General features: G+C 44.4%; 1 protein-coding gene across 1 annotated transcript in view; it reads right to left on the bottom strand.

Annotated features, from left to right (window-relative positions):
• LOC126278518 (uncharacterized) overlaps positions 1 to 25,395 on the bottom strand; it is an 867,389-nt gene that overhangs the window by 138,577 nt on the left and 703,417 nt on the right. The window contains exons 9-10 of the mRNA XM_049978683.1: positions 24,737 to 24,797; positions 8,416 to 8,656 (exon numbers count right to left, since the gene is read on the bottom strand). Of these exons, the coding sequence (XP_049834640.1) occupies positions 8,416 to 8,656; positions 24,737 to 24,797 (302 nt within the window). The remainder of the gene's footprint in view (positions 1 to 8,415; positions 8,657 to 24,736; positions 24,798 to 25,395) is intronic.

Here is a 25,395-nt window from a genome sequence, read left to right as displayed (position 1 = left end):
CTTGTGCTGGTAAACAGCCCCTGATATATAAAAGAATTATTAATGATATACAAGATGAGGATGTGGAAGACAATAGAAACCACTGCATAAAAGACACATAAGGTGCACCCACAGAACATGTGGGTTGTAATTGAAAAAGTGAAGTTATGATCTCTCCATAGGCAATAGAGACCAAATTAGTCCCCCAATTCGGACCTCCGGGCGGGGACTGCCAATGGGAAGCGACCACGAGAAAAAGTGATATAAACAATGAATAAGTAATATTCTATGAGTCGGAGCATGAAATGTCAGAAGATTGATCGTGGTAAAGAAGCTAGAAAACCTGACAGAGACATTCAAATACTCAATCTGAACGTAGCTGGAGTCAGTGAAGTGGAACAGAAAGAAGAAAAGGATATCTGGTCACATGAACATAGGGTCATATCAACTGCAGCTGCAAACAGTAAAACTTGAGTCGGATTCGTTATGAGTATGAAAGTAGCGGAGAGAGTGAAACACTGCGAACAGTTCAGTGACGCGGTATTTTTCCTGAGAACTGATATCAAACGAATACCGACAACAATATTTCAGTAATACATCGCGACCTCGAAAGCAGATAATGAAGAGATAGGGAAAGTGACGATGTTCAAAGGGTAATTCAATATCTGAAAGGAAACGAAAATCTAATAACCATAGCAGATTGGAATGTAGTTGTAGCGGAGGAAATAGAAGGAAGAGTTACTGGAGAGTATGGGCATATCAGCAAGAACAGGAGACGAGAAAGCATAAGTGAGTTTACAATAAAGTACAGGTAGTAATAGTATATACACTGTTCACGTTTAAGAGAATCGTACGAAACTGTCGGTATGGAAGGAAGTGGGACTGTAAAGAACTGACGTATGATGAGACATTTTTGTAGTTCGCTAAAAATGACGATACTCCGATACGGAATGCCGAAGTTGGCTTTTCATTTGAAGAGAAGTGGACATTTCTAAAAATAGTAACCACCGATGTCGGAAAGACAAATATGAGTAGAAGGAAGGTAACTCCGAAGGAGCCTTGGGTATCAGGTTAAATACTTCAATCAATCGATGAAAGAAGGAAATATAAAAACTTTCACGGAAAGACAAGAAAATAGCAACACAGGGTGTTCGGAAATTCTCGTTACAGACTTCCAGGACTTGTAGGGGGAAGTTAGTACAAAATATTTTGAATAAGAACCCGTGTTCGGGAGCGTACTTTTCGCGTCCCACAGCCGTTTGAAAACATATCTGCTAAGTAGGTATGCAATAAAGTCGTCATGGTGGGGGACGTTTACGTCGGATCGGCTGATGGCCCCTCTGACCTAGTTCGAACAGCCTGTGAGAGAGAAAACAACGTACTTGAGTACACGTTTGCAGAATACACCTACATGATCCTTCTTTATGGAGAAGCTCACTGTAACGGAAGAAGTGCTCGTCATCTTTATCAAGATCATTATCCACAACGTACGACTCCATCGCATATCCTTTTCGCCACAATTACGCGACGACTTAGAGCAAGGGGAAACTTCATCGTCAGCGGCGTGACTCTGGTGCTCCAAGAAGACGCTACACACCAAATTTGGACAGTCCGCATTGCATAACACTGAAGAGAAATCACGTGACCGTCTGACGTAATGCACTTCATCCTGTTTTGCAAAAACAGACATAAAGTCTTTTGGGACAACAGCAATCAGTGAAATTATAATGTTACTTAAAAACCGTCTTGATTGCAAATATTTTTATTCATATGACCGGTTTCGGTTCATTCAGAACCATCTTCAGATCTGATATTTCAGTTACAGGAGTAACCCGTCCAAATCCAGCAGTTTTCACATGCTACGTCACATGTGACGTAGCATGTGAAAACTGCTGGATTTGGACGGGTTACTCCTGTAACTGAAATATCAGATCTGAACATGGTTCTGAATGACCCGAAACCGTGACGTAGCATGTGAAAACTGCTGGATTTGGACGGGTTACTCCTGTAACTGAAATATCAGATCTGAAGATGGTTCTGAATGAACCGAAACCGTGACGTAGCATGTGAAAACTGCTGGATTTGGACGGGTTACTCCTGTAACTGAAATATCAGATCTGAAGATGGTTCTGAATGAACCGAAACCGTGACATAGCATGTGAAAACTGCTGGATTTGGACGGGTTACTCCTGTAACTGAAATATCAGATCTGAAGATGGTTCTGAATGAACCGAAACCGGTCATATGGCTAAAAATATTTGCAATCAAGACGGTTTTTAAGTAACATTAATACTTCATCCTGTCTTATAAAGACATAACATTTGAGATGATGACTCAGAGCCGTGGTCTCTTATGAACTGCCATGTTAGAATAATTAAGGAGGATGAGCTTCCGACCTAGAGTGGTGAACTTTGAACGGGATGAGACTGGTATTACTGCACAGCAAGATCAGCGAGCGGGAGTGGAACCTCCATCTGGTTGAAGCACGTCTCCCTTACAGTGTGACGAGCTGCAATATCCACACCACATGCTGCAGTTCCGCATCCTAGATAAATCAAGCCATGTCCGCAACCGCACGGATATTCGTGCACGTTAAAGCGCCGCTTCCAGGATGGGGAGGTGCTCCGGTTGCGGATCGAATCCGCCAGGCGGATTAACGAGGAGGGTCGGTTTTTCGGCCTCCTGGATGCGATATTTAGGCGGTTCTCTGCATATTAGGCGGTTCTCTGCATATCACTAGCTGCGTACCGATCCATATATTCCACCTCTATTACAGGATCGCTAATATTTAGAAAAACTTTTGCTCACTTTGAAAGGAATAACGCTACATGTAGACGGTTGGGATAGGGGGGGGGGGGGGGGGGGTAATGGGGAGGTGACCGGAAGGGCATCTTGCGACCCATTAAACGAACCACGTCAAATCCGTCTATAACCATGCTGATCCTGCGCTGGTGTGAGACCGAGGCACAAGATAAGTGATGAAGTATCAGGTCACATTTGTCGAAATTCTTTGGGGACATCTACGACGGGCATTCAATAAGCAATGCAACACATGTTTTATGAAAGCAGATTGGCTGTATTCGGAAGTCCAACACACCTTATTATTCCCCACTATTTTAAGAATAAAAATCTATTTTTCAACATAATCTTCTTCCCAAGAGGTGGACATGGAAATGCCGTGTGGCTAGGGCCTCCCGTCGGGTAGACCGTTGGCCTGGTGCAAGTCTTTCAAGTTGACGCCACTTCGGCTACTTGTGTGTCGATGGGGATGAAATGATGATGATAAGCACAACACAACACCCACTCCCTGAGCGGAGAAAATCTTCGATCCAGCCGGGAATCGAAACCGGGCAGTTAGGTATGACATTCCGTCGCGCTGACCACTCAAGCTACCAGTGGCGGACTTCCAAGAGATGACCTTACGCCAGGTTACTGGAAGTGCATATATGCCTGCATAGTATCACTCTACAGGGCAATGTCGGAGCCAACATCTTGCTACATCAACAACGTCCGCATCTTCCGCATACCGCTCCCAGCAGAGTGCATACTTCATCGGGCCAAACAAATGGAAGTCGTAAGGTGCGATATTCTGCATCTAGATCGGATGAGGAAGAACAGTGTAACGAAGTTTCGAGAGTTCCTGTCGTGTGAGCAGACTTGCGCGAGTCCTTGCGTTGTCATGGAGAAGGAGAACTACATTTGCATTTTTGTAGCGTTGAGGACAGAACGGTACACTTGAAAGTTGATCGTTGCACTAAGAGAGAGGACATCAAATAGAATCACCCCTCCAGAGTCCTAGAACACCATCGCCTTGACTGTGTGTCAGGATGCGGCTTTCAGTTTGTCTTAGGAGGACAGGAAATGTGGTGCCACTCCATGGATTGCCGTTTTGTTTAGAGTTGGAAGATATGAACCCATGTTTCATCACCTGTCACGATGATTGACAATAAATTGCCACGATCAACTACGTAACGCACAAAAAATTCTGCACAGGGGGCGCTTCGTTGTCTTTTATGATTTTCTGTTATGCACGCATTTGACTACTCCAACTGGTGGAGGAGTGTGTCAGCACTATCAGCAGAGACGTCCAATTTAGCAGTGAGTTGTTTCATTGCGATCCGTCGATCCCCTCGAATGAGAGTGTCCGCACGTTCCAGCATTTCTAGAAACACAGCTCTGTGCAGGAAACTGGCACGAAGGAGATCAGACGGTTTGCACTACTTTGTTGCGATGATGACAGATGCCTTGCCCTATGAGTCGTTGTGTTATTGTTCATTGCCAGATGTCGGTAGACATTCTGCAAGTGGCCAAGAATATCTCTGTTGCTCTGGTTTTCTGTCAAAAGACACTCAATGACAGCTCTCCACTTAGAGCACACCTCATTTACAGACACCATTCTGAAGGTTAAGCACAGCACCACCACCAATCGGAACTTCGAGAAACTATTGAGCCGTGCGGGGTTCGTTTTCCTACCATCATTGTATTACTCCCTGTTTTTAACGTACTTCCACCTCACTACGTTAATTTAAATTACTACAGTCACTGAGTTGCTGCTTTGCCTGACCGTGAGCGGCGTTAGCAGCGCGTATCGATATATCCCCTCTCTTAGTATCTTTGCTCTGCTGGAGCGCCGTCCGGACCTGCCAGTCAGGAGTTGCCATGCGACACTACTGCAGTCGGGTTAGAGCAGCAGTGAGGACTGCATCGGCATGGCTCGCCCGGTCGGGCGCATCACTTGAGCCGGAACACGGTCTTGGTGGATCGTCGGTCGGTCGATCGTTCATGAGTCGCCGGTGTGTGTGTGTGCATCGACCCCCGATTTGTCTTCGTGTGTGCTTAGTTACTGTTGGGTATCGTTCTGCTCTTGTTGCAAGTGTCTGTCAGGTTGTGTGTGTGTAATTGATGTTATCTGAGCTGACGATTATTTTAGATGTTGTCGGAAATCTGAGAGGAGTCGGTCGGTTGTTGCGGACGAGGGAAGTTATCTCCCCGCAGTACAGTCGGCTGGATCCACTGGCGGTCCCTGCACAGTGTCGGAGTGTGTGTGGAGGTGTGCGACCGTTACGAGCTTCGTGGTTCACCGACCCAGGACGTCAAAGTTTACTAGTGGTTTCAACTACCCAAGCCACGTCCATTCATGTTGTGTGGTTCGTTTCGGTGTATCGCTGTTGGGGAGGTATCCCTGTGAGCAAGACCGAGTGATTCTATTCCTAGAATTTAGCTGCCATGCGGTGCGATTAACTATACTGGTTGACTACAATTCAAGTGCACCAGCGGAATTTTCTGCCGTGTGGCCGTTAGTCTTCCGGTTATCTGCCCTGGCCACTAACGTAATGTCAGGCAGCGTCCTTTCCTCACCCGTTGTCGCTGTCCAACATGGTGTGTGTAGTTTTGACAGCTTAATACATATTTTATTGTGGATAATCGCGTCCGTGACTTTTGGTGTTTGAATTCTCATGTACCGATTGGTGGCAAGCAAGTCGTTTTGTCGGTCGGTCCGTGGCTGTCCCCTGGTTGGGTTGCAACGGATCAAGTGTAGTTGGGCTCACCACCTGTCTGACCTAAGTGAACGAGGGCACACCGACCTCCCTGGTGGCTTCTGAGTGCGGTTTTCTTTATTGTCCTTCTCACCGGTGTTTTATTGTCTGTTTGTAATTGTTGTGTGCATAGTTCCGCATAACCAGCGCGTACACAACTTCCCCACTAGAGCGCGCCCCGCTAAGCACAACAGCGCAGGCACAGTGCTCGTCCGTTTCCGCACTACAAGATGGCGCTGTCTTAGAGACGGGCAAAATTCTGCTTCCGCCGATCCGCGTATTAATATGTAACGCAGCCAAAGAGATTGCTGCTAACGTAGAACCTTTTCTCCTCGCGGATCACTCTCGCGCAGTGATACCTGGACGCGCGAGGTATTATAATGAGTGTACAGACCTTCAATTAGTCAGTCTGCCTTAGTCTTCATAAGTCTGCATTAGTCTGTAGTCAAGTTTCAGCCTGCACCTAGTAAGATTATCATATCTCTGTACATAGCCACGCAGAGAAATGTATAGACACTTTGTCAAGTATCAGAGATATGTGAGGAAAAGATTAACGTACCAAGACAAAAGGAACTTCAGACTGTAAGTTTTAAACAGCATCCATGCTTTTTATTATTTTAATAAATGTGTGTGAAAATTAATCAAGTTCTGTTTAAAGTTGGTTACCGTCAATCTGCTACTCTAAGCGTGCAAGTGGCATTTGTATAGTCTGACCTAACGGCAGAAGTAGACAAGCCACGATCAGACCACGAGACATATTGCTGACACTCGACTACTTCGTTAGAGCGACAAGTCACATAATCTGATGGTGTGTGTACCAAAGGTCTTACAGTACGCACACCACAGTAATCTATCATAGCCAGTGATTTTAAAAAAATGGTGGTCTTTACTGGATTTTATGTATTTTTGAGTTTTTGAGAATCAATTGTGGGCCATCAGCCACTTAAATCCTTAGTCTAGTAAAAATTGCGGCCTTCTGCCTTTGAAATGTTATGGTAATTTATTTCAAAATCTTGCATATTTTATTGTGGGCGTTCAGCCGTTTGTATTGCCTCTTGTTTATGTTCGTCAATTCACCCTTGCCGTGAGGCTCTCAGCCTCGCTGTGTGTATATGTATGTTAATTATTTTATTTGCCACTTTAATTGCATGTCGTTACCACTTGAGATTTAAGTTGTTGCTTTAAGATTCCTTGTTTGGAGGCCTTCAGCCGTGAAATAATTGCCTTTTGAAACTCATAGTTCTAAAGGTTCGGCTATGTGCCGTTTTGGTTTAAATGTGTTATTAAATTACAATAAATTACAATTTTACGTGAACCTGACCGACAATTAATTTAGACCTTTCCACAATCCTAATCACCTGTTGTGCCCAGCGGGTGTAGCGGGCGTTCAAGTATAAGGCCTGAAGTGGAAACATGCCAGGGTGTCCCTCAACCGAAATAGGTCTAGAAAATATATGTTTCTTTACTTATTTAGCGGCCCACGTACCTTTGTAGACACGGAAAAATGAAGCAAATAAAAAACTGTGTAACGTAGACTGAGAAGTTATCTGTACGTAGGTTAAGAAATAACAGCGTGCATTTTGACGCTGTTACATATTCTCTTGCTACTAGAGTAATCTCTTGCCATTGCTGGTTCGACAGTTGTGGCATGGTTTATCTAGGCGACATGTGTAAGCAGGCTGTGTAGGGTCTTGTATTGGTAACGCCACCGCCACATAGCGCTTTGTATGAAAATCACTGGCTGTGCAGTGTGCAGTCTCTGGCTGTGTGGCATTGTTGGATTTTGCTATTGTAGTGTTGGGCAGTTGGCTGTGGAAATCCACAACTACCGACTGCATTTTCTTTTACTGCTCAGACTTTGAGAAAAACACTGCAATTTTACTATGATGAACGATCAGCACTGTCTTTATGGTCTGTGAGAAAATTTTAGCTTTTGACCAACATTGTATCAATAAGTGTGTGTATTTGATTACTATGTTATTGCAATTGTGAAAAAAATTTTAACAAATATGTATTGGCTAGTGCCCAAAACAATTTGTAAAATTGTTTGTGGGGAGCATGGGGGCTATGTAAGTAGGCTGTTTAGGTTCTTATATTGGTAACGCCACTGCCACGTGGGGCTCGGTATGAAAATCACTTGCTGTGCAGTCTGTGGCTGGGTGGCATTGTTGGAATTTTTCTATTGTAGTGTTGGGCGGTTGGCTGTTAACAGCGCATAGCATTGCGCAGTTGGAGGTGAGCCGCCAGCAATGGTGGATGTGGGGAGAGAGATGCCGGAATTTTGAGAGTGGACGATCTAGACGTTTGTCCATCAGAAAGAGTAAATTTGTAATATTGGATATCATGGACTGGGATATATATTATGACTTTTGAACGCTATTAAAGGAAATACATTGTTTGTTCTCTATCAAAATCTTTCTTTTCCTAACTATCCCTATCAGTAGTTAGTGCCTTCCGTAGTTTGAATCTTTTATTTAGCTGGCAGTAGTGGCGCTCGCTGTATTACAGTAGTTCGAGTAACAACAGATTTTTGTGAGGTAAGTGATTTGTGAAACGTATAGGTTAATGTTAGTCAGGGCCATTCTCTTGTAGGGATTATTGAAAGTCAGATTGCGTTGCGCTAAAAACTATTGTGTGACAGTTTAAGCACAGTCGTGTATAATTGTTCTAAGGGGACGTTTCATATGGCGACCCTGCCAGGATACCTCACTGGAATATTGTGTTTCAATTTAAGCACAGTCATGTATAATTTTTCTAAGGGGACGTTTCAGCTGTTACACAGTCTCTTGCTACTAGAGTAAGCTTTTGCCATTGCTTGCTCGACAGTTGTGACACGTTTTATTTAGGCGAAAGCATCACTGGTGAAGACTGCGGCGGAGCTACCGCAGGCAGGGCTTACTTGAGTTTGCGGAAGTGCAGGTTGAAGGCGAGGAAGGCGACGGCGAGCGAGATGCCGACGACGGCGAGGCAGGCGACGCTGAGGAAGGCGGCCGGCTCGATGGTGACGACGCGCAACCGGAACTCGCGCCGCGCCACCGGCACCTGGCCGCCCTGCCACGCCAGCGCGCCGCAGCCGGGGCAGCCGAAGTCCAGCGTGCCCGTCGCAGGGTCGAACAGCGCCACCGTCACCACCTCGCCACCTGCCGCAGGAGAGCGCCTCACAACACTCGCTGCCAGCCCAGGGGCCGGGCGACGCAACACGTAATACAGGGTGAACAAGTGCTGTCGCTCCAGAATGAGATTTTCACTCTGCAGAGGAGTGTGCGCTGATGTGAAACTTCCTGGCAGATTAAAACTGTGTGCCGTACCGAGACTCGAACTCGGGACCTTTGCCTTTCGCGGGCAAGGGCTCTGCCATCTCAGATACCCAAGCACGACTAACGCCCCGTCCTCACAGCTTTACTTCTGCCACTACCTCGTCTCCTACCTTCCCAACTTTGCTTCTTTTAATCTGCCAGGAAGTTTCACATCAGCACACACTCCGCTGCAGAGTGAAAATTTCATTCTGGAAATATCCCCTAGGTTGTGGCTAAGCCATGTCTTCGCAATATCCTTTCTTTCCGGAAGGCAAAGGTCCCGAGCTCGAATCTTGGTCCAGCACACAGTTTTAATCTGCCAGGAAGCTCAGGAATGATGGACAAAGGATTAATGTATCAATTTTAGATGAGGGATCATGGACCGGAAACGACCCCGTCCTAACTTAGAAGTGAAACTCATTTTGGTACCGGTAGTGTGTAGGGTGCGCAACTCTCAGCGGGATTGTACGGGCGAAAATAAGGGAGAAATGTCTCGTACACCTGCCCTCTAAACTGCATACCTTAATAGCTTTGGGCTGTTGTTCATCTGCGACACTGTGGTACACATCTCTTCTGAAACTTCCTGGCAGATTAAAACTGAAAGGCGTTTTAATCTGCCAGGAAGTTTCATATCAGCGCACACTCCTCTGCAGAGTGAAAATCTCATTCTGGAAACATCCCCCGAGCTGTGGCTAAACCATACATGCCTCCGCAATAACCTATCTTTCAGGAGTGCTAGTTGTGCATGGTTCGCAGGAGAGCAACTGTGATGTTTGGAAAGCGGGAGACGAGGTACTGGCAGAAGTAAAGCTGTGAGGACGGGGCGTGAGTCGTGCTTGGGTAGCTCAGTTGGTAGAGCACTTGCCCGCGAAAGGCAAAGGTCCCGAGTTCGAGTCTCGGTCCGGCACACAGTTTTAGTCTGCCTGGAAGTTTACAAGTGTTGTCACTGCTCAAGGATGATGGACATGGGATAAATGTATCGATTTGAGATGAGGGACCATGGACCGGAAACGACGGAGTCCTAAGTTACAAGTGAAAGTTATCTTGGTACCGGTAGGGTGTAGGGTGGGCAACGCTCAGCGGGGTTGTGCGGGCGAAAATAAGGGAAAAATGTCTAGCACACCTGCACTCTAAACTGCATACCTTAATAGCTTTGGACTGTTGTTCATCTGCGACACTGTGAAACACATCTCTTCTACTGTAAGCCCTTTGTGAGCCGTGCTTGGCTTGTGTTCGTGCCACCTCATATTTAACACCCTGTTTTTAGCGTACTGCCGCCTCGTTATATCAATTTTTTATTACTGGTGTGTGGTAAGCGTACTGTAAGACCTTCAGTACAGAAACCATCAGATTATTTGACTTGTCGCTCTAACGAAGTAGACGAATGTCAGCAATATGTCTCGTGGTCTTATCGTGGCGTGTTTATCTTCTGCTGTTAGGTCAGACGATAGAAATGCCACTTGCACGCTTAGAGTAGCAGATTCACCGTAACCAACTTTAAAGAGAACTTGATTAATTTTCACATACATTTATTAAAATATAAACAAGCATAAAAATTACTTAACTTGGATCTGAATGCTATTTACAATTGACAGTCTGAAGTTCCTTTGCTATTGGTACGTTAATCTTATTCTAACATACAGGGTGTTACAAAAAGGTACGGCCAAACTTTCAGGAAACATTCCTCACACAGAAAGAAAGAAAATATGTGATGTGGACTTGTGTCCGGAAACGCTTACTTTCCATGACAGAGCTCATTTTATTACTTCTCTTCAAATCACATTAGTCATGGAATGGAAACACACAGCAACAGAACGCACCAGCGTGACTTCACTTTGTTACAGGAAATGTTCAAAATGTCCTCCGTTAACGAGGATACATGCATCCACCCTCCGTCGCATGGAATCCGTGATGCGCTGATGCAGGCCTGGAGAGTATCACAGCCGTTCACAATACGAGCACGAAGAGTCTCTACATTTGGTACCGGGGTTGCGTAGACAAGAGCTTTCAAATGTCCCCATAAATGAAAGTCAAGACGGTTGAGTGCAGGAGAGCGTGGAGGCCACGGAATTGGTCCGCCTCTACCAATCCATCGGTCACCGAATCTGTTGTTGAGAAGCGTACGAACACTTCGACTGAAATGTGCTCCATCGTGCATGAACCACATGTTGTGTCGTACTTGTAAAGGCCCATGTTCTAGCAGCACAGGCAGATCATCCCGTATGAAATCATGATAACGTGCTGCATTGAGCGTAGGTGGAAGAAACTAAAATGAGCTCTAATATGGAAACTAAGCGTTTCCGGACACATGCCCACATAACATGTTTTCTTTATTTGTGTGTGAGGAATGTTTCTTGAAAGTTTGGCCGTATCTTTTTGTAACACCCTGTTTAGGGTGTCTCAAAAGACCGTCTACATTTGATGTGTCAAAATGAAACAGGGGTTGAAGTACATCGATAAATTTATTATTTATTATTGAAATATACTTTTTCGGAATCTACTTCTTAAAAATAGTGTCATTTAACCCCTTAATCCCTGATTAAGTTTCTAGAGGAAACATAAAAATAAAAAATCGTGGTGCATTAGAGGTAGGTTCTTTCAGGCAATTTTCAGCAGTCGAGATATGATTCAAAAACTCATGACATTGAACTGCATTAACTGAATTTTATTAGTACTAATGGTTCAAATGGCTCTCAGCACTATAGGACTTAATATCTGAGATCATCAGTTCCCTGGAACTTAGAACTACGTAAACCTAACTAACCTAAGGAGATCACACACATTCATGTCCGAGGCAGGATTCGAACCTGCAACTTCAGGAGTCGCGCGGTTCCAGAGTGAAGCACCTACAACCGCTCGGCCACACTGGCTGGTTATTAGTACTAATGGTTTCGGACGTAAGCCATCATCTGGTATGAAAATCACTTAAACCATTTCATTTGTCATGAGTACTGAAACAAAAAGCATTGACATTGATTATTTTAAGCCAAATGAAACATTTAATAAGAAACTCATTCACAGGATTTCCAAGTGCAGCAGTCGTCCTATTCATATCGGATATGTCCTTGTCATCTCATATGACTAGGACAATTGCTGCACTTCTAAATTCTATGAATGATTTTTTATTACACGTTTCATGTGAAATAAAATATTCAATGCTTTCTGTTTCAATATTAATGACAAATTAAATGTTTTAAGTGATATTTTCATACCAAATTATGGTTTAGGGCTGAAACTGATAGTACTAATAAAAGACAGTTAATGCCGTTCAGTGTAATGAGATTTTCGAAAGCTTTAGAGGTACTCGAAATAGTCATTAGGGTGCAGCACTTGTCAGAAGCACTGGTAGCTCCAAGAAGAATCAGCATCTACCGGCAGCGGCATTCAAAAACAGTTAACCTTGCAGTTATTAGCGCAGCGCTGATATGATGCGAATTCGCGACACTCGGCATTAGGGGGTTACATGCAATCCAGCACAACTACGTCCCTCATTTAAACGATGAACAAAATTTTGCGTGACGGATCGGCGTGTAGATACTGGCATAGCCGCCACTTGTCTTCAGACATATTTTTCAATTGCTCCACAGAAGTCGGATTATCAGTCTAAAGTGTGATTTGACGCATCCCCATAACAAGAAATCCATGGGACTCAAATGTGAACTACATTGGGGCCAGTTTATGTCACCCCTGCTGGAAATCAATTTATCAGGGAAAATTTCACGATTGTGTGTGCTCTAGCTTCGTTGTGCTAAAACCACGTTCTTTCGTTATAACCATGTCAGTTTTACAGTTCAGGCACAAACTTGATATCGTCATCTAATGTACCAAATTCACTGTAACTGCACGACCGCTCTCGTCCTTATAAAACTACGGACTAATTGTTCCTCGAACCGACATAACCAATTATTCCTCGAACCGACATAACAACCCATACAGTAACTTTTGGCGAAAGTTTATATTGCTTCTTTTTAGATGTTGCACTCCAGTAGCGGCAATTTTAGCTATTGAGCTGACCACACAGGCGAAAATGAGACTCGTCAAAAAACAAGATGTTGTTAAAGAACTACAGCCTATCTCCGGCATCCTGAAGATCTAATTCTTGCACCAACGGGATTTTGTAATGGTGCAGTTTAAGTTGTTTCCGTAGAATTCGGTTCAGTCATGATCTATGCACATTTAAAGTACTTACAAATGGAGACGTTAGGATAATCACGAACAGGCCGATTTACACTCTCCACGGATTCGCCCGTTCTCGATTACCTTGATCGTCCAGATTTAGGTTTGGCCAACGGTTTACTCAACGCTTTGATTCATTTCCGGATAAGAGGAACACTTGGAGCATCATTTACATTATGCAGTCCACGATCACTGCAAAACTTCCTCCGTCGCACAGTCGCCGAATCATAAAGAAGGCGCGGTAGGCTCCCGAGAAGTGCTCCATATCGACTGAATTCCTGAAGGCCATGCATGCAATGAACATAACCCCTCCCCCTCTCTCCCACTCTCTTCAGATTTGATGCGCATGTGCATAGAGCTCTTCAAATATAAACTTGATTTCAAGACACCCTGTGGTAATACATGAAGTAGCATGGACCACAGAAACAAAAAGTCCAGTAAACTAGGGTTCTAAAGTGCATACTTTAAGTACTGTGGGACCCTCTTTCAATAAAAGAGATGTGTTTCATCCTGTCTTGTCCGAAGAGTGAGGTCCCATGTCAAAGTTGGTACCTCATGACGGAACCACAATTAAGGGCCAGCCGCTGTGGCCGAGCGATTCTAGGCGCTTCAGTCCGGAACCGCGCAACTGCTACGGTCGTAGGTTCGAATCCTGCATCGGGCATGGATGTGTGTGATGTCCTTAGGTTAGTTAGATTTAAGTAGTTTACGTTCTAGGGGACTGATGACCTCAGATGTTAAGTCCCGTAATGCTCAGATCCATTTCAACAATTAAGGACAGGCAGCACCGAGTGAGAGACATCGGCTTTGTCACGCCCCCAAGAAATTGCATATGCAGCCACAGCCGGAAGATTACTTAAGTAACAGCGCAGTCCCACTCACCCGTTCACTAATCATCGCCTACGAGGATACCATCGTCCTATTTCACATCCAGCAACGCGAGTCGCATTAGAAGGCAAAAATGTATATCGAAGATTATAGTCAACTGAACATTGAGATGAGACTATCATTCTGTATTATACCAAGTGTTTACTAACAGTGTTTAGAGACAGGAACAAATCCACATGTCGTTCCAGTGGACACGGATTCTTTTCCAGTTCAGTATTTCACATTGTTCATATTTTAATAAAGTTATTTAATATTTTGTGCGGGTTGTAGTATCCATTCGACCACGTCCACAAATAAATTTGGGTTTGCAAGAACCCACTACAGTGTCGAAGCGAATGTCCCAAGTGTTTTTCATCCGGTACTACGAAGATTCACAAGGTCCCTAGTTCTTTAGGCATGCATTTTAGAGCCCATATTTACTGTATATATTTGGTATACATTGTTTGGTATATATCTCCTGCTCCAGAGTTATGGAAACCAAAGATTTTTCAGTAGAGGAGATGTGTTTCATTGTATCGAAGATGAAAAAGTGTTCATAGCTAATAATGTGCGTATTTTAGAGCCTATGTTTAGCAGACATCTTTTTCTTGTTTTGGTGTATGTTATCAAATTCTAAAATACCGGTTCCCGTCAGATCAGCGAAGTTATGTACTGTCGGGCTGGGCTAGCACTTGGATGGGTGACCATCCGTACCAACAAGGGCTGCTGGAAAGCGGGCCGCACTCAGTCCTTGGGAGATAAACTGAGGAGCTACTTGACTGAGAAGTGGCGCCTGCGGTCTCTTTAAACTGACATACGGCCGGGAGAGCGGTGTGTTGACCACGTGCTCCTCCATATCCGCTAGGGCACGTGGTACTACGACTAAACACTTGCTTTCCTGTGCTACTCGCAAATAGAACGAGGGAAAAACTACTGTATGCCTTCGTATGAGCCCTAATTTATCGCATCTTCTCAGTCCTTACTTGCAACGTATTTTAGTAGATGTAGAATCGTCCTTTAGTCACCATAAAATGCCGGTTCTCCAATTTTCTGAATCGTGTTTCTCGAAAAGAACGTCTATATCGCTCCAGCGATTCCCATTTGAGTTCCCGCAGCATATCCATAACATCTGGGTGTTGTTAGAACCTACCAGTATCAAATCTAGCATCCGCCCTCTGAACTGGATCACAGACACTATAGCAGTACTCAAGAATAGGTCGCACTAGCGACCCATATGGAGCCTCCTTTACAGATGAACCCCCACTTTCCCAGAATTCTCCCAATAAACCTAAGTCTATTATTTGCCTTTCCTACCACAATCGTCACATGCTAGTTTGATTTCATATCGCTTTTCATCGTTATGTCCAGATATTTAAACGAGGTGACTATGTCACACTGTGTCTGAACATTGCAGGTTTGATCTTCCTACTCATCCGCATTAACATACATTTTTCCACATTTATGGCTGGCTGCCATTCATCATACCAACTAGAAATTTTGTCTAAGTTATTTGCATCTCCCTACAGTCATTCAATTTCGACACTTTGCCATATTACATACCATTACTCGGAAAACAGTCGAAGATTGCTGCCCACTCTGTCCGCCAACTTATTTATGTATATACAGAATAATAGCGGTGCTATCCCACTTCCCTGGGGCACTCCGGATGGTACCCTTGTCCCTAATGAACACATGCCTTCAAGAACAATATACTGGGTTCCATAACATAAGAAGTCTTCGAGCCACTCACATATCTGTGAATGTCATCCATATGCTCGTACCTTCTTTAACAACCTGTAGTTGGGAACGCGTCAAACGCTTTGTGGAAATCTAGAAATAAGAACCTGCCTTTCGTCCTTCATCCATAGTTCGCTGTATGTCACGTAAAAAAAGGGCAGTCTGAGTTTTGCATAAGCGATGCATCCTAAAACCATGCTGATTCGTGGACATAGGCATTTCGGTTTCAACCAAATTTATTATATTCGAACCGAGAATACATTCACGGATTCCGCAACAAACGGATATTAGGGACATTGGTCTGTAATTCTGCGGGTCCGTTCTTTTGCCCTTCTTATTGATAGAGTAATCTGCGATTTTTTCTAGTCGCTTGGCACTTTGCGCTGGGCAGGAGAAAGATATTTACGATAAATGCAAGCTAAGTACAGGACCAATGCTGTAGAGCATTCTTTGGGAAACCGAACTGAGATTCCATCCGGACCTGGTGACGTATTAGTTTTCTTCTCCTTCAGTTGTTTCTATACACCAGAGATGCTTATTACGATGTCGTCCATGGGTCGAACTTGTGTCTCCACAGCAGTCAGCCCAACGTGGTCCCTTGTTGACCTAAAGGCATTGTCAACTGCGGTTTCAAAGGGCGTGGGATCACAAAGAGTCCGCTGATCAGTGGAAACGTGTCGTCTGGTCTGGTGAAGCACGTTTCTTGTTACGTCATGTAGACGATCGCATGTGGGGGAACACATGCTTCAAACGTACACGGCGCAATGGACGCAGATCGTTGTAATACTAATACTATGGGGGACGGCACTTGGTATTCCTTGAAACTAGCTTTAACAGCTGTGGACTACGGGAACATTGTTGCGGACTACCTGTACCCCTTCTTGGTTGATGTTTCACCCAAATATGATGTCGTCTTCCAGCAGGATAACTGTCTGTATCAAAAGACCAGAGTCATGGTTCATTGGTTTGATGAGCAAGATAATGAACTTTCACGTTGATATCTTGACTAAAATTTCACCTGATATGAACCCGATGGATCACATGGACGCCATCGGGTTTCAACACCACCTCCGCAAACCACCGACCAGTATTTACGGGATGTTTGATCGAGCATAGACATCTAGTGCCTGTTGCAGGTTAGTTATAATTAAACGTTTGCTACTTGAGATGGCATCCATCAAAAACTAATGATACCAGGACACTGAACCTTTTTGAAAACGTTTTTAAGGACATTCGGAAGGGAAACAACGTATAAACCATTGAAGGAAACACATTTCAGTTTCCACATGACAAGGGACCATTTGTTAATTGCGCGCCAAGTTTTCGTTCTGTGTTATAAATGTTGTTCAACATGACTGCCATCTGCATCCGCGACAGCCTGGAACCACAATAGAGACACCATTTCACAATTGTTGGTGAGGTATATCATTTGCTGACGTCACATGCTCAACATTTCTCATACGGTTTTGGAGTGTGTCCCGACATTTGCGAGTGCATGTGTCTCATATGAAATTACTTGTCTCAGCGTCATCTACGCCGCTTCGGAGGTTCTTCAGCGTTAGTAACAATCAGCTTGTGTACTTAATAGTGCGTTATTCTCGTTGAAATGTTTCCTTTCTAAGCGGTACGCTGTGTAAGTAGCATATCAGTGCCCTATAAGCTGCCATTTGGTACTTCATAGGAAGATTAGAGGGTTGATGGATAAGCATCCTAGTAGTAGTAGACGACTTCGGGAAAATATGAGAAGGGGAAGTAGCTCCTTCTAAAGTTATACGTAGGTACTAGCACGGTAAGGAATTATCCGCACTAAGTTCCACTGAAAGTTAAATTTCATCCCACAGGGAGTTCAGACGCTACCCCACAGTCCATGTGTCACTGCCGTACAATGCTGTGCTAGAAACATACATTCTCAGAAATTTATTCTTCGGATTGAGGTCTATGTATGATACCAGTAGACTTCTCTTGACCTGGAAAGTCCTTTTTGCGAGTGCTAGACCGATTCTTATGTCCTCCTTGCTCCTTCCGTCATGGATTATTTTGCTCCGTTGTTTGGCGCTCTATGTAGCAGAAATACATCATCTACGTATCGACAATACAAATTAACCCTCTCACTGTGCTCTGGGGATTGGTGAACATATTGATGCTCGAAGTTAGTCATGTATACACTGGAAGGTCAGTAAGAGGGGCACCTCTTGCAAGCCCAATCTCTTGGAAGACGGGTTTATTACGTTGCTGTATGACAAGGTAATATGCAGTAATGAGATTTGCTAATTAAAATCAATTCTACTCTAGAAAACTGCATTTGAAATTAATAACAACTAAAATGATTAGGAGTACCAGCCGCAGGAATGTAATCACCCTACGTCAATTAGAAGTCAATGGCTCAGTTTTAAAGTGAATGTACTTGCTTAAAGATGAGATTTTGAGATGAGAGTGGTAAATAGTCACCAGTTAAGTAGTTTGTTACAAAGTTAAAACATTACACTACCGAAAGTGAAGTAACAGAGTTTTTCACTTGAAAACTATCTTTCAAAATCAACTGCGAAACGGTGTGCCGTGAAACACCATGTGAAAAGTTTTTTTTTTCCATAAGTAACGTAATATCTTACAAGTTGTCTCCAGAAACATACTCAACCTACTCTAATTTTTATATTCGAATGTTTTAACACCAGCAAAACAGGATTAGTAATTTCCATTAATCTATCTCGTGCTCCAAGGTAACACCGCTAGAAACGGTCGAAGAAGATTAGAATTTCGTCGGACACCGTGCGACGTCGGAAAATTTAGCCGATAAAGTCGGTTGCGCTCATATTATTTATTTATTTTTTCTTTAGTCATCATAGTCCTGACTCATCAGGCTCGCCACGAATTCCCCTACTGTGCCAACGTCTTCCCCTTATACTAGCACCTGCAAACATACGACCACAATTATACGCTGGATGTAGTAAAATCACTGTCTTCCTCTAAGTTTTTACTCCCTGCAGCTTCCTCTAGTACCACTGACGTTATTCCCTGATGTCTTGTCAATGCTTTCCTCTGCGATTCTGTGTAGGACCTCCTCATTCTTTACCTCATCAGTTTACCTTATCTTCAACATGCGTCTGTAGCCCCACATCTCAAATGTTTTGATTCTCTTCTATTCAGGTTTTCCCACAGTCAATGCTTCACTGCCGTTCAATGCTGTGCTAGATACGGACATTCTCAGATATTTACTCCTCAGATTATGGTCTATGTCTGATACCAGTGGACTTCTCTTGATCTGGAATGCCCTTTTTATGTCCTCCTTGCTCCGTCCGCCATGGGTTATTTTGCTCCGTAGATCGCAGAATTCCTTAACTTCATCTACCTTATGACCATCAATCCTGATGGTAAGTTTCTCACAGTTCTCACTTTTGCTACTTCTCATTACTTTCGCCTTTCTCCTATTTATTCTCTGATCATATTCTGTAGGTCATTAGACTGTTCATTTCGTTCAGCATATCACTGAAGACATAAATGTCATCGGCGAATCTTATCGCTGATATCCTTCCATCTTGAATTTTAATTCTACTCCTGAAGCTCTCCTTTATTTCCAACACTGCTTATTCGCTGTATAAATTGAGCAATAGGGACGAAAGACTACATCTCTCTCTTACACCCCTTTTAATCCGAGTACTTCATTCTTCGTCTTCCACTCTAACTACTCGCTGTTGGTTCTTGTACAAGTTGTATATTACCGTTCTGTCCCTATAACTTAACCCTATTTTCCTCAGAATTATGAATATCTTACACCATTATCAACCGTAACGTCAGAACTACCCCTCTGGTGGCTTTACTGTTTCAAAGGCCAAACTGTTCGTCATCTAACACATCCTCAATTTTCTTTTCTATTCTGCTGTATATTTTTCTCGTCAGCAAGTAGGATGCATGAGCTGTTAAGCTGATTGTGCGATAATTGTCACACTTGTTAACTCTTGCAGTCTTCGGAAATGTGTGGATGATATTTTTCTGAAAGTCAAGTAGTACATCGCCAGACTCACGCATTCTACACACCAACGTGAATGGTGGTTTTGTTGCCACTTCCCCCAATGATTTTAGAAATTCTGGCGGAAAGTGGCCTATGCCTTCTGTCTCATTTGATCTTAAGTCCTCTAAAACTCTGCCATACTGATTTGTAAAACGTAGCAGCCTTATAACGACGTTGCTCGTCAATGTTTCGGCGTTCGTATGACGGCAGTCTCAGGCTGACCATCCGTGAAGTCTATGTCATGATCAGTTCCTGTCATCGTGAGATCGAAAAGATGAGCTAGAGATTAACCCACTTTGGCATATGGTGAATTAAGAATAGGCTTCCGAAAGTGTTGTGTTTCTAACATTTTTGTACAGAGTCCTGACATTAAATTTACTGTTACTGAAAAAGCTATTACTAGGCTGCCCATAAACTATAAATATTCCAGTTTATGCGAGGCGTGTTTTTTAATGAGTAACAAACAGGTACAAAACAGGTACACTTTTCCTAGCTATTTTACTTTTACGTGAAAGGCTGTACATTAACCTACTTTTCTACATACTTCTCACCAATCTTAATGCACATATCGTGTCGTACAGCCAGCTTTGAATACAATCCTCTTGCAAATCTACAGCTTGAGCATAATTTCCGACAATTTAAACGTTCAGTAGCAATTGAATAAGCACGCTTCTTGACACCTGAGGAAACTCATCACACAAAGTCGAAATCGTAAAGAATCTGTTCTCTCTCATTTTTTCATCAACTTTCTGCACCAGATCATCATTAATGACTGAAAATAGCCCACTTCGTTCCTCTTCATGCACATTCATAAATCACATTTTAAAGCTCTCACCCATTTCGGTACCATCTCATCGATCAGAAGTGTCAAGGAATGTGCTTTATGCAATTTTTACAGAACCTTTAAATTATCTAAAGTTGTACTCAGGCAGCAGATTCCTACGTGGATGTTATTCAAAGCTGGTTGTACGGTACGATATGTGGCTTAATATTGGCGGGAGTTTTGCAGAAAAGTAGAATAAAGTGCAGGTTTTCATGTAAAAAGCCTACTTGTTTTGTTTTCATTTCAAAACGATATTTCCTTCAAACACACGCCTCGTATTTCAGCAGCTCATGTCAACGCCGTGAACACGATATCAGTCAAATTATATGTGAATTCCACATAACAACCGGCCATTGTAAGTCGTTTATGATGGTTTCCAGCAACAGTACTTCCCGTCGTTCCATTTGTGCACCACTCCTGTGTGTTATTACATAAGTTATCGTCCTAAAGACAGTATCTATTTCGCAAAGACGGTAGTTTCGGCACGTGATGGAGGTAACAAAACGCAGTCCTACATAAAACCGCTCTTTGGAATGATCGAGAGATGCGCTTGCCACGTTTATGACAATATGAAACCCACGAACGCTCTCGATACACTTCGATACATAACAGTGCCCTATGTATAAAAAACTATTTCGTAATAGTATTTATTCGTCATCCTGAATAATTAAGTTACTGTCATTTATAACTTTCACTATTCAGAGTTTCGCTGTTGTAATTACTCGTTCAAAACTTCCTGGCAGATTAAAACTCGGACATGGGCCCTTTGCCTTTCGAGGGCAAGTGCCCTACCAACTGAGCTACCCGAGCATGACTCATAACCCTTCCTCACAGCTTTCCTTTCGCCAGTACCTTATCTCTCAGGTTTGAATTCCAGCCAGGCACACAGTTTTAATCTGCGACGAAGTTTTATATCAGTGCACAGTTCGCTGCTGAAAGCAAATTCAATTTGGAAACAATTAATCGCTGTTTCGTTCCCACGCCTGCCTTGGCAGTGAGTCTGAGAAATAACTAAAATGAGTAAGAAATGTTATGAATCTACAGAGCAATGGAAAACAGAGCAGCTGAAATGAACGATACAAAAACTGAAAACTACAATTAGAATATGTTTCGTGCTTCTTTTTTAGTTTAATATATTCTTCCTGGAATGCGACAGAAACTATTGAATTATCAAGAACGGAGATAGCAATACAGTAACTGGTGCAGAATTAAAGTGTAGCTGAAAAATCGTGGGACGTAAAACCTGAGAACCAATATACACTCCTGGAAGTTGAAATAAGAACACCGTGAATTCGTTGTCCCAGGAAGGGGAAACTTTATTGACACATTCCTGGGGTCAGATACATCACCTGATTACACTCACAGAACCACAGGCACATAGACACAGGCAACAGAGCATGCACAATGTCGGCACTAGTACAGTGTATATCCACCTTTCGCAGCAATGCAGGCTGCTATTCTTCCATGGAGACGATCGTAGAGATGCTGGATGTAGTCCTGTGGAACGGATTGCCATGCCATTTCCACCTGGCGCCTCAGTTGGACCAGCGTTCGTGCTGGACGTGCAGACCGCGTGAGACGACGCTTCATCCAGTCCCAAACATGCTCAATGGGGGACAGATCAGGAGATCTGGCTGGCCAGGGCAGTTGACTTACACCTTCTAGAGCACGTTGGGTGGCACGGGATACATGCGGACGTGCATTGTCCTGTTGGAACAGCAAGTTCCCGGTCTAGGAATGGTAGAACGATGGGTTCGATGACGGTTTGTATGTACCGTGCACTATTCAGTGTCCCCTCGACGATCACCAGAGGTGTACGGCCAGTGTAGGAGATCGCTCCCCACACCATGATGCCGGGTGTTGGCCCTGTGTGCCTCGGTCGTATGCAGTCCTGATTGTGGCGCTCACCTGCACGGCGCCAAACACGCATACGACCATCATTGGCACCAAGGCAGAAGCGACTCTCATCGCTGAAGACGACACGTCTCCATTCGTCCCTCCATTCACGCCTGTCGCGACACCACTGGAGGCGGGCTGCACGATGTTGGGGCGTGAGCGGAAGACGGCCTAACGGTGTGCGGGACCGTAGCCCAGCTTCATGGAGACGGTTGCGAATGGTCCTGGCCGATACCCCAGGAGCAACAGTGTCCCTAATTTGCTGGGAAGTGGCGGTGCGGTCCCCTACGGCACTGCGTAGGATCCTACGGTCTTGGCGTGCATCCGTGCGTCGTTGTGGTCCGGTCCCAGGTCGATGGGCACGTGCCCCTTCCGCCGACCACTGGCGACAACATCGTTGTACTGCGGAGACCTCACGCCCCACGTGTTGAGCAATTCGGCGGTGCGTCCACCCGGCCTCCCGCATGCCCACTATACGCCCTCGCTCAAAGTCCGTCAGCTGCACATACGGTTCGCGTCCACGCTTTCGCTCCATGCTACCAGTGTTAAAGACTGCGATGGAGCTCCGTATGCCACGGCAAACTGCCTGACACTGACGGCGGCGGTGCACAAATGCTGCGCAGCTAGCGCCATTCGACGGTCAACACCGCGGTTCCTGGTGTGTCCGCTGTGCCGTGCGTGTGATCATTGCTTGTACAGCCCTCTCGCAGTGTCCGGAGCAAGTATGGTGGGTCTGACACACCGGTGTCAATGTGTTCTTTTTTCCATTTCCAGGAGTGTATTATAGCATGGGATGAAGATAACATTATTGCAAACAGCTAAGTATTACTGTACTGCATGAAAATAACTTTACAAACAGCGGTGAAGGTCGTTAGGTCAACGGATACACAACCTATCGAGTCTAGGCGCTAATGAAGAAGAAAAATATTCAAAATATTCTGGTTCAAAAATGGCTCTGAGCACTGTGAGACTTAATTTCTGAGGTCATCAGTCCCCTAGAACTTAGAACTACTTAAACTTAACTAACCTAAGGACATCACGCACATCCATGCCAGAGGCAGAATGCGAACCTACGACCGTAGCGGACGCGCGTTTCCAGACTGTAGCGTCTAGAACCGCGCGGCCAGCCCGGCCGGCAAATATTCTGGAACGAGCATGTTTACAGAAAGCGAACTCGCAGAGTACCGAATGTAACGTAATAACATCCCGATTAGGAGACCGAGTTAAACTGTAGCTCCTCCTGTAGCTGCCCGTATAAGTCAGTTCAAAGGTCGTAGGAAGGCAACGGCATACCACCTCTGACAAGATCATACCTAGTAAAGCAATGTGGTGTTCAAAACCACCTCAGAGTTGATGACAGTTTACCTTTTTTAATGTAAGAGCCATTAAGCAAAAGGAGTACTAGCGAATCTCAAAAGAGATGAAGATAATGGGAGCCAGAACAGCTGAGTGTGGGTATTGTATTCTGTTTTATAGCGCGTTTAAATTTTTAACATTTATTTATTTGGGTTTTATTCTGTGACGTGCATACCTACCTAAACCTAGTGAATTCCTATGTCTATTTGCCGGAAATGAGGCAGACACGTAAAATGAGCTTAACTCACTGTTGCTTCTCGGAAAAGTCTAAAATATAGTGGGGGATCAAAAGTTTTGTGTTTGAGGATGTTGCTGCAGCGTATATGCAACGTAGCGCGACTCCTGTACGGGTTTGTTAGCACCGACATGTAGGCAAGGGATTAGTGTGAGACTCGTGTCTTTCTGGCGTGCGTGTGGTGAATGCGGAAACGTGAACTATGGCGATGTTACTACCAAATATGTCCAAAGAGAACTAACATGCAGTTACTCCTTTCTTTGCCGCCGATGGACAAACACCTGCTGACAACCATCAGAGAATCAAGAATGTGTATGGGGCACCATGTCTGTCGAAAATCACAGTTGTGGAACGGTGCATCAAGTTCTGTGCTGGATACTGTTGCTTAGTGAAAACGCACGTCCTCATGTCGCAAATGCTATAACGCGAAAGCTATGCCAACTGTAGGGGGACACGAGGACTGCCCTATAGGCCTGAGACCCCCCCCCCCTCCCTACCCCCCCCCCCCACCCCCCCGAGTATCACACCTTCAGACCTTCAGTCCCTTGAAAGCGGCCTTGAAGGGTCGACGATTTCTGTCGGAGGATGATGTGTATCAGGGAGTTACGGCCTTCTTCACGCAGCAGGAGACAGTGTTTTACCAGTTATCTTCAACTTGGTGCGTTGCAGGCATTATTGCCTCAATGCTCACGGCGATTTCCCTGATCGGCATACCGATTCTGGACTGCGGCCTTCGAGCGCAAAGTTGCCCTCTATACGGCTCGAATTTCGAAACACCGGTACATACAAAATCATAATAAACAGTCGTTATCAGCGCTGCTACTTTACCTTGTACCTGGTAGAACGCTGAGATGCCGACGCGGTCGGCGCCGCTGAACGACACTGGACCCTGCAACAAAATAACGACGCATCAGCGTAAGAGCTTGTCGAGCAACTAGCTTAGCAATAAGCCGCAGTAAGCACTGTGTCAGCCCTATGGCAAGCGTGAACAATGCAAATCTACACATCAGATGAATTCGCAATTGCGAACAATAACGTCCATCGGCTGTAGAATGGAATGACGACAATGAAAATGTGTGCTGGACCGGGACTCTAACTCGGATTTGCCGCTTATCGCGAGCGGTCGCCTTAGCATTTTTAATTTATTTTTTATTTTTTATTCTGTTTATTTATTAATTTTTATTATTATTTTAGTCTATGTCCCAGAGTTCCAGGAGTCGCTAGCGCCTTCCGATTGGCGCAACATACAAACGTGGCTTCTCGAAATTTTAATGGAAATTCCGTTTGTAGTGCGTTCACAACATCATGTCCACAAAAAGCATCAGCATCACATGGCTTGGACGCTCCAGCGAGAAGGCGGGTCATGAAAGGCGCTCCGTAGAAAATTGGAAAATAACTGCTTGTATCTGAGGTTGCGAACAAGTGCACAGCGTCGATCGTTAAGGTACATCCAATAAGCTAGTTCTAATTTCTCATAGGGGCCAAAA

The sequence above is a fragment of the Schistocerca gregaria genome, chromosome 6 (assembly GCF_023897955.1).
Source record: "Schistocerca gregaria isolate iqSchGreg1 chromosome 6, iqSchGreg1.2, whole genome shotgun sequence".
Taxonomy (NCBI): Eukaryota; Metazoa; Arthropoda; class Insecta; order Orthoptera; family Acrididae; genus Schistocerca; species Schistocerca gregaria.
Note: the sequence above shows the minus strand (reverse complement) of the source record. Positions and strands in the feature narration are given on the sequence as shown.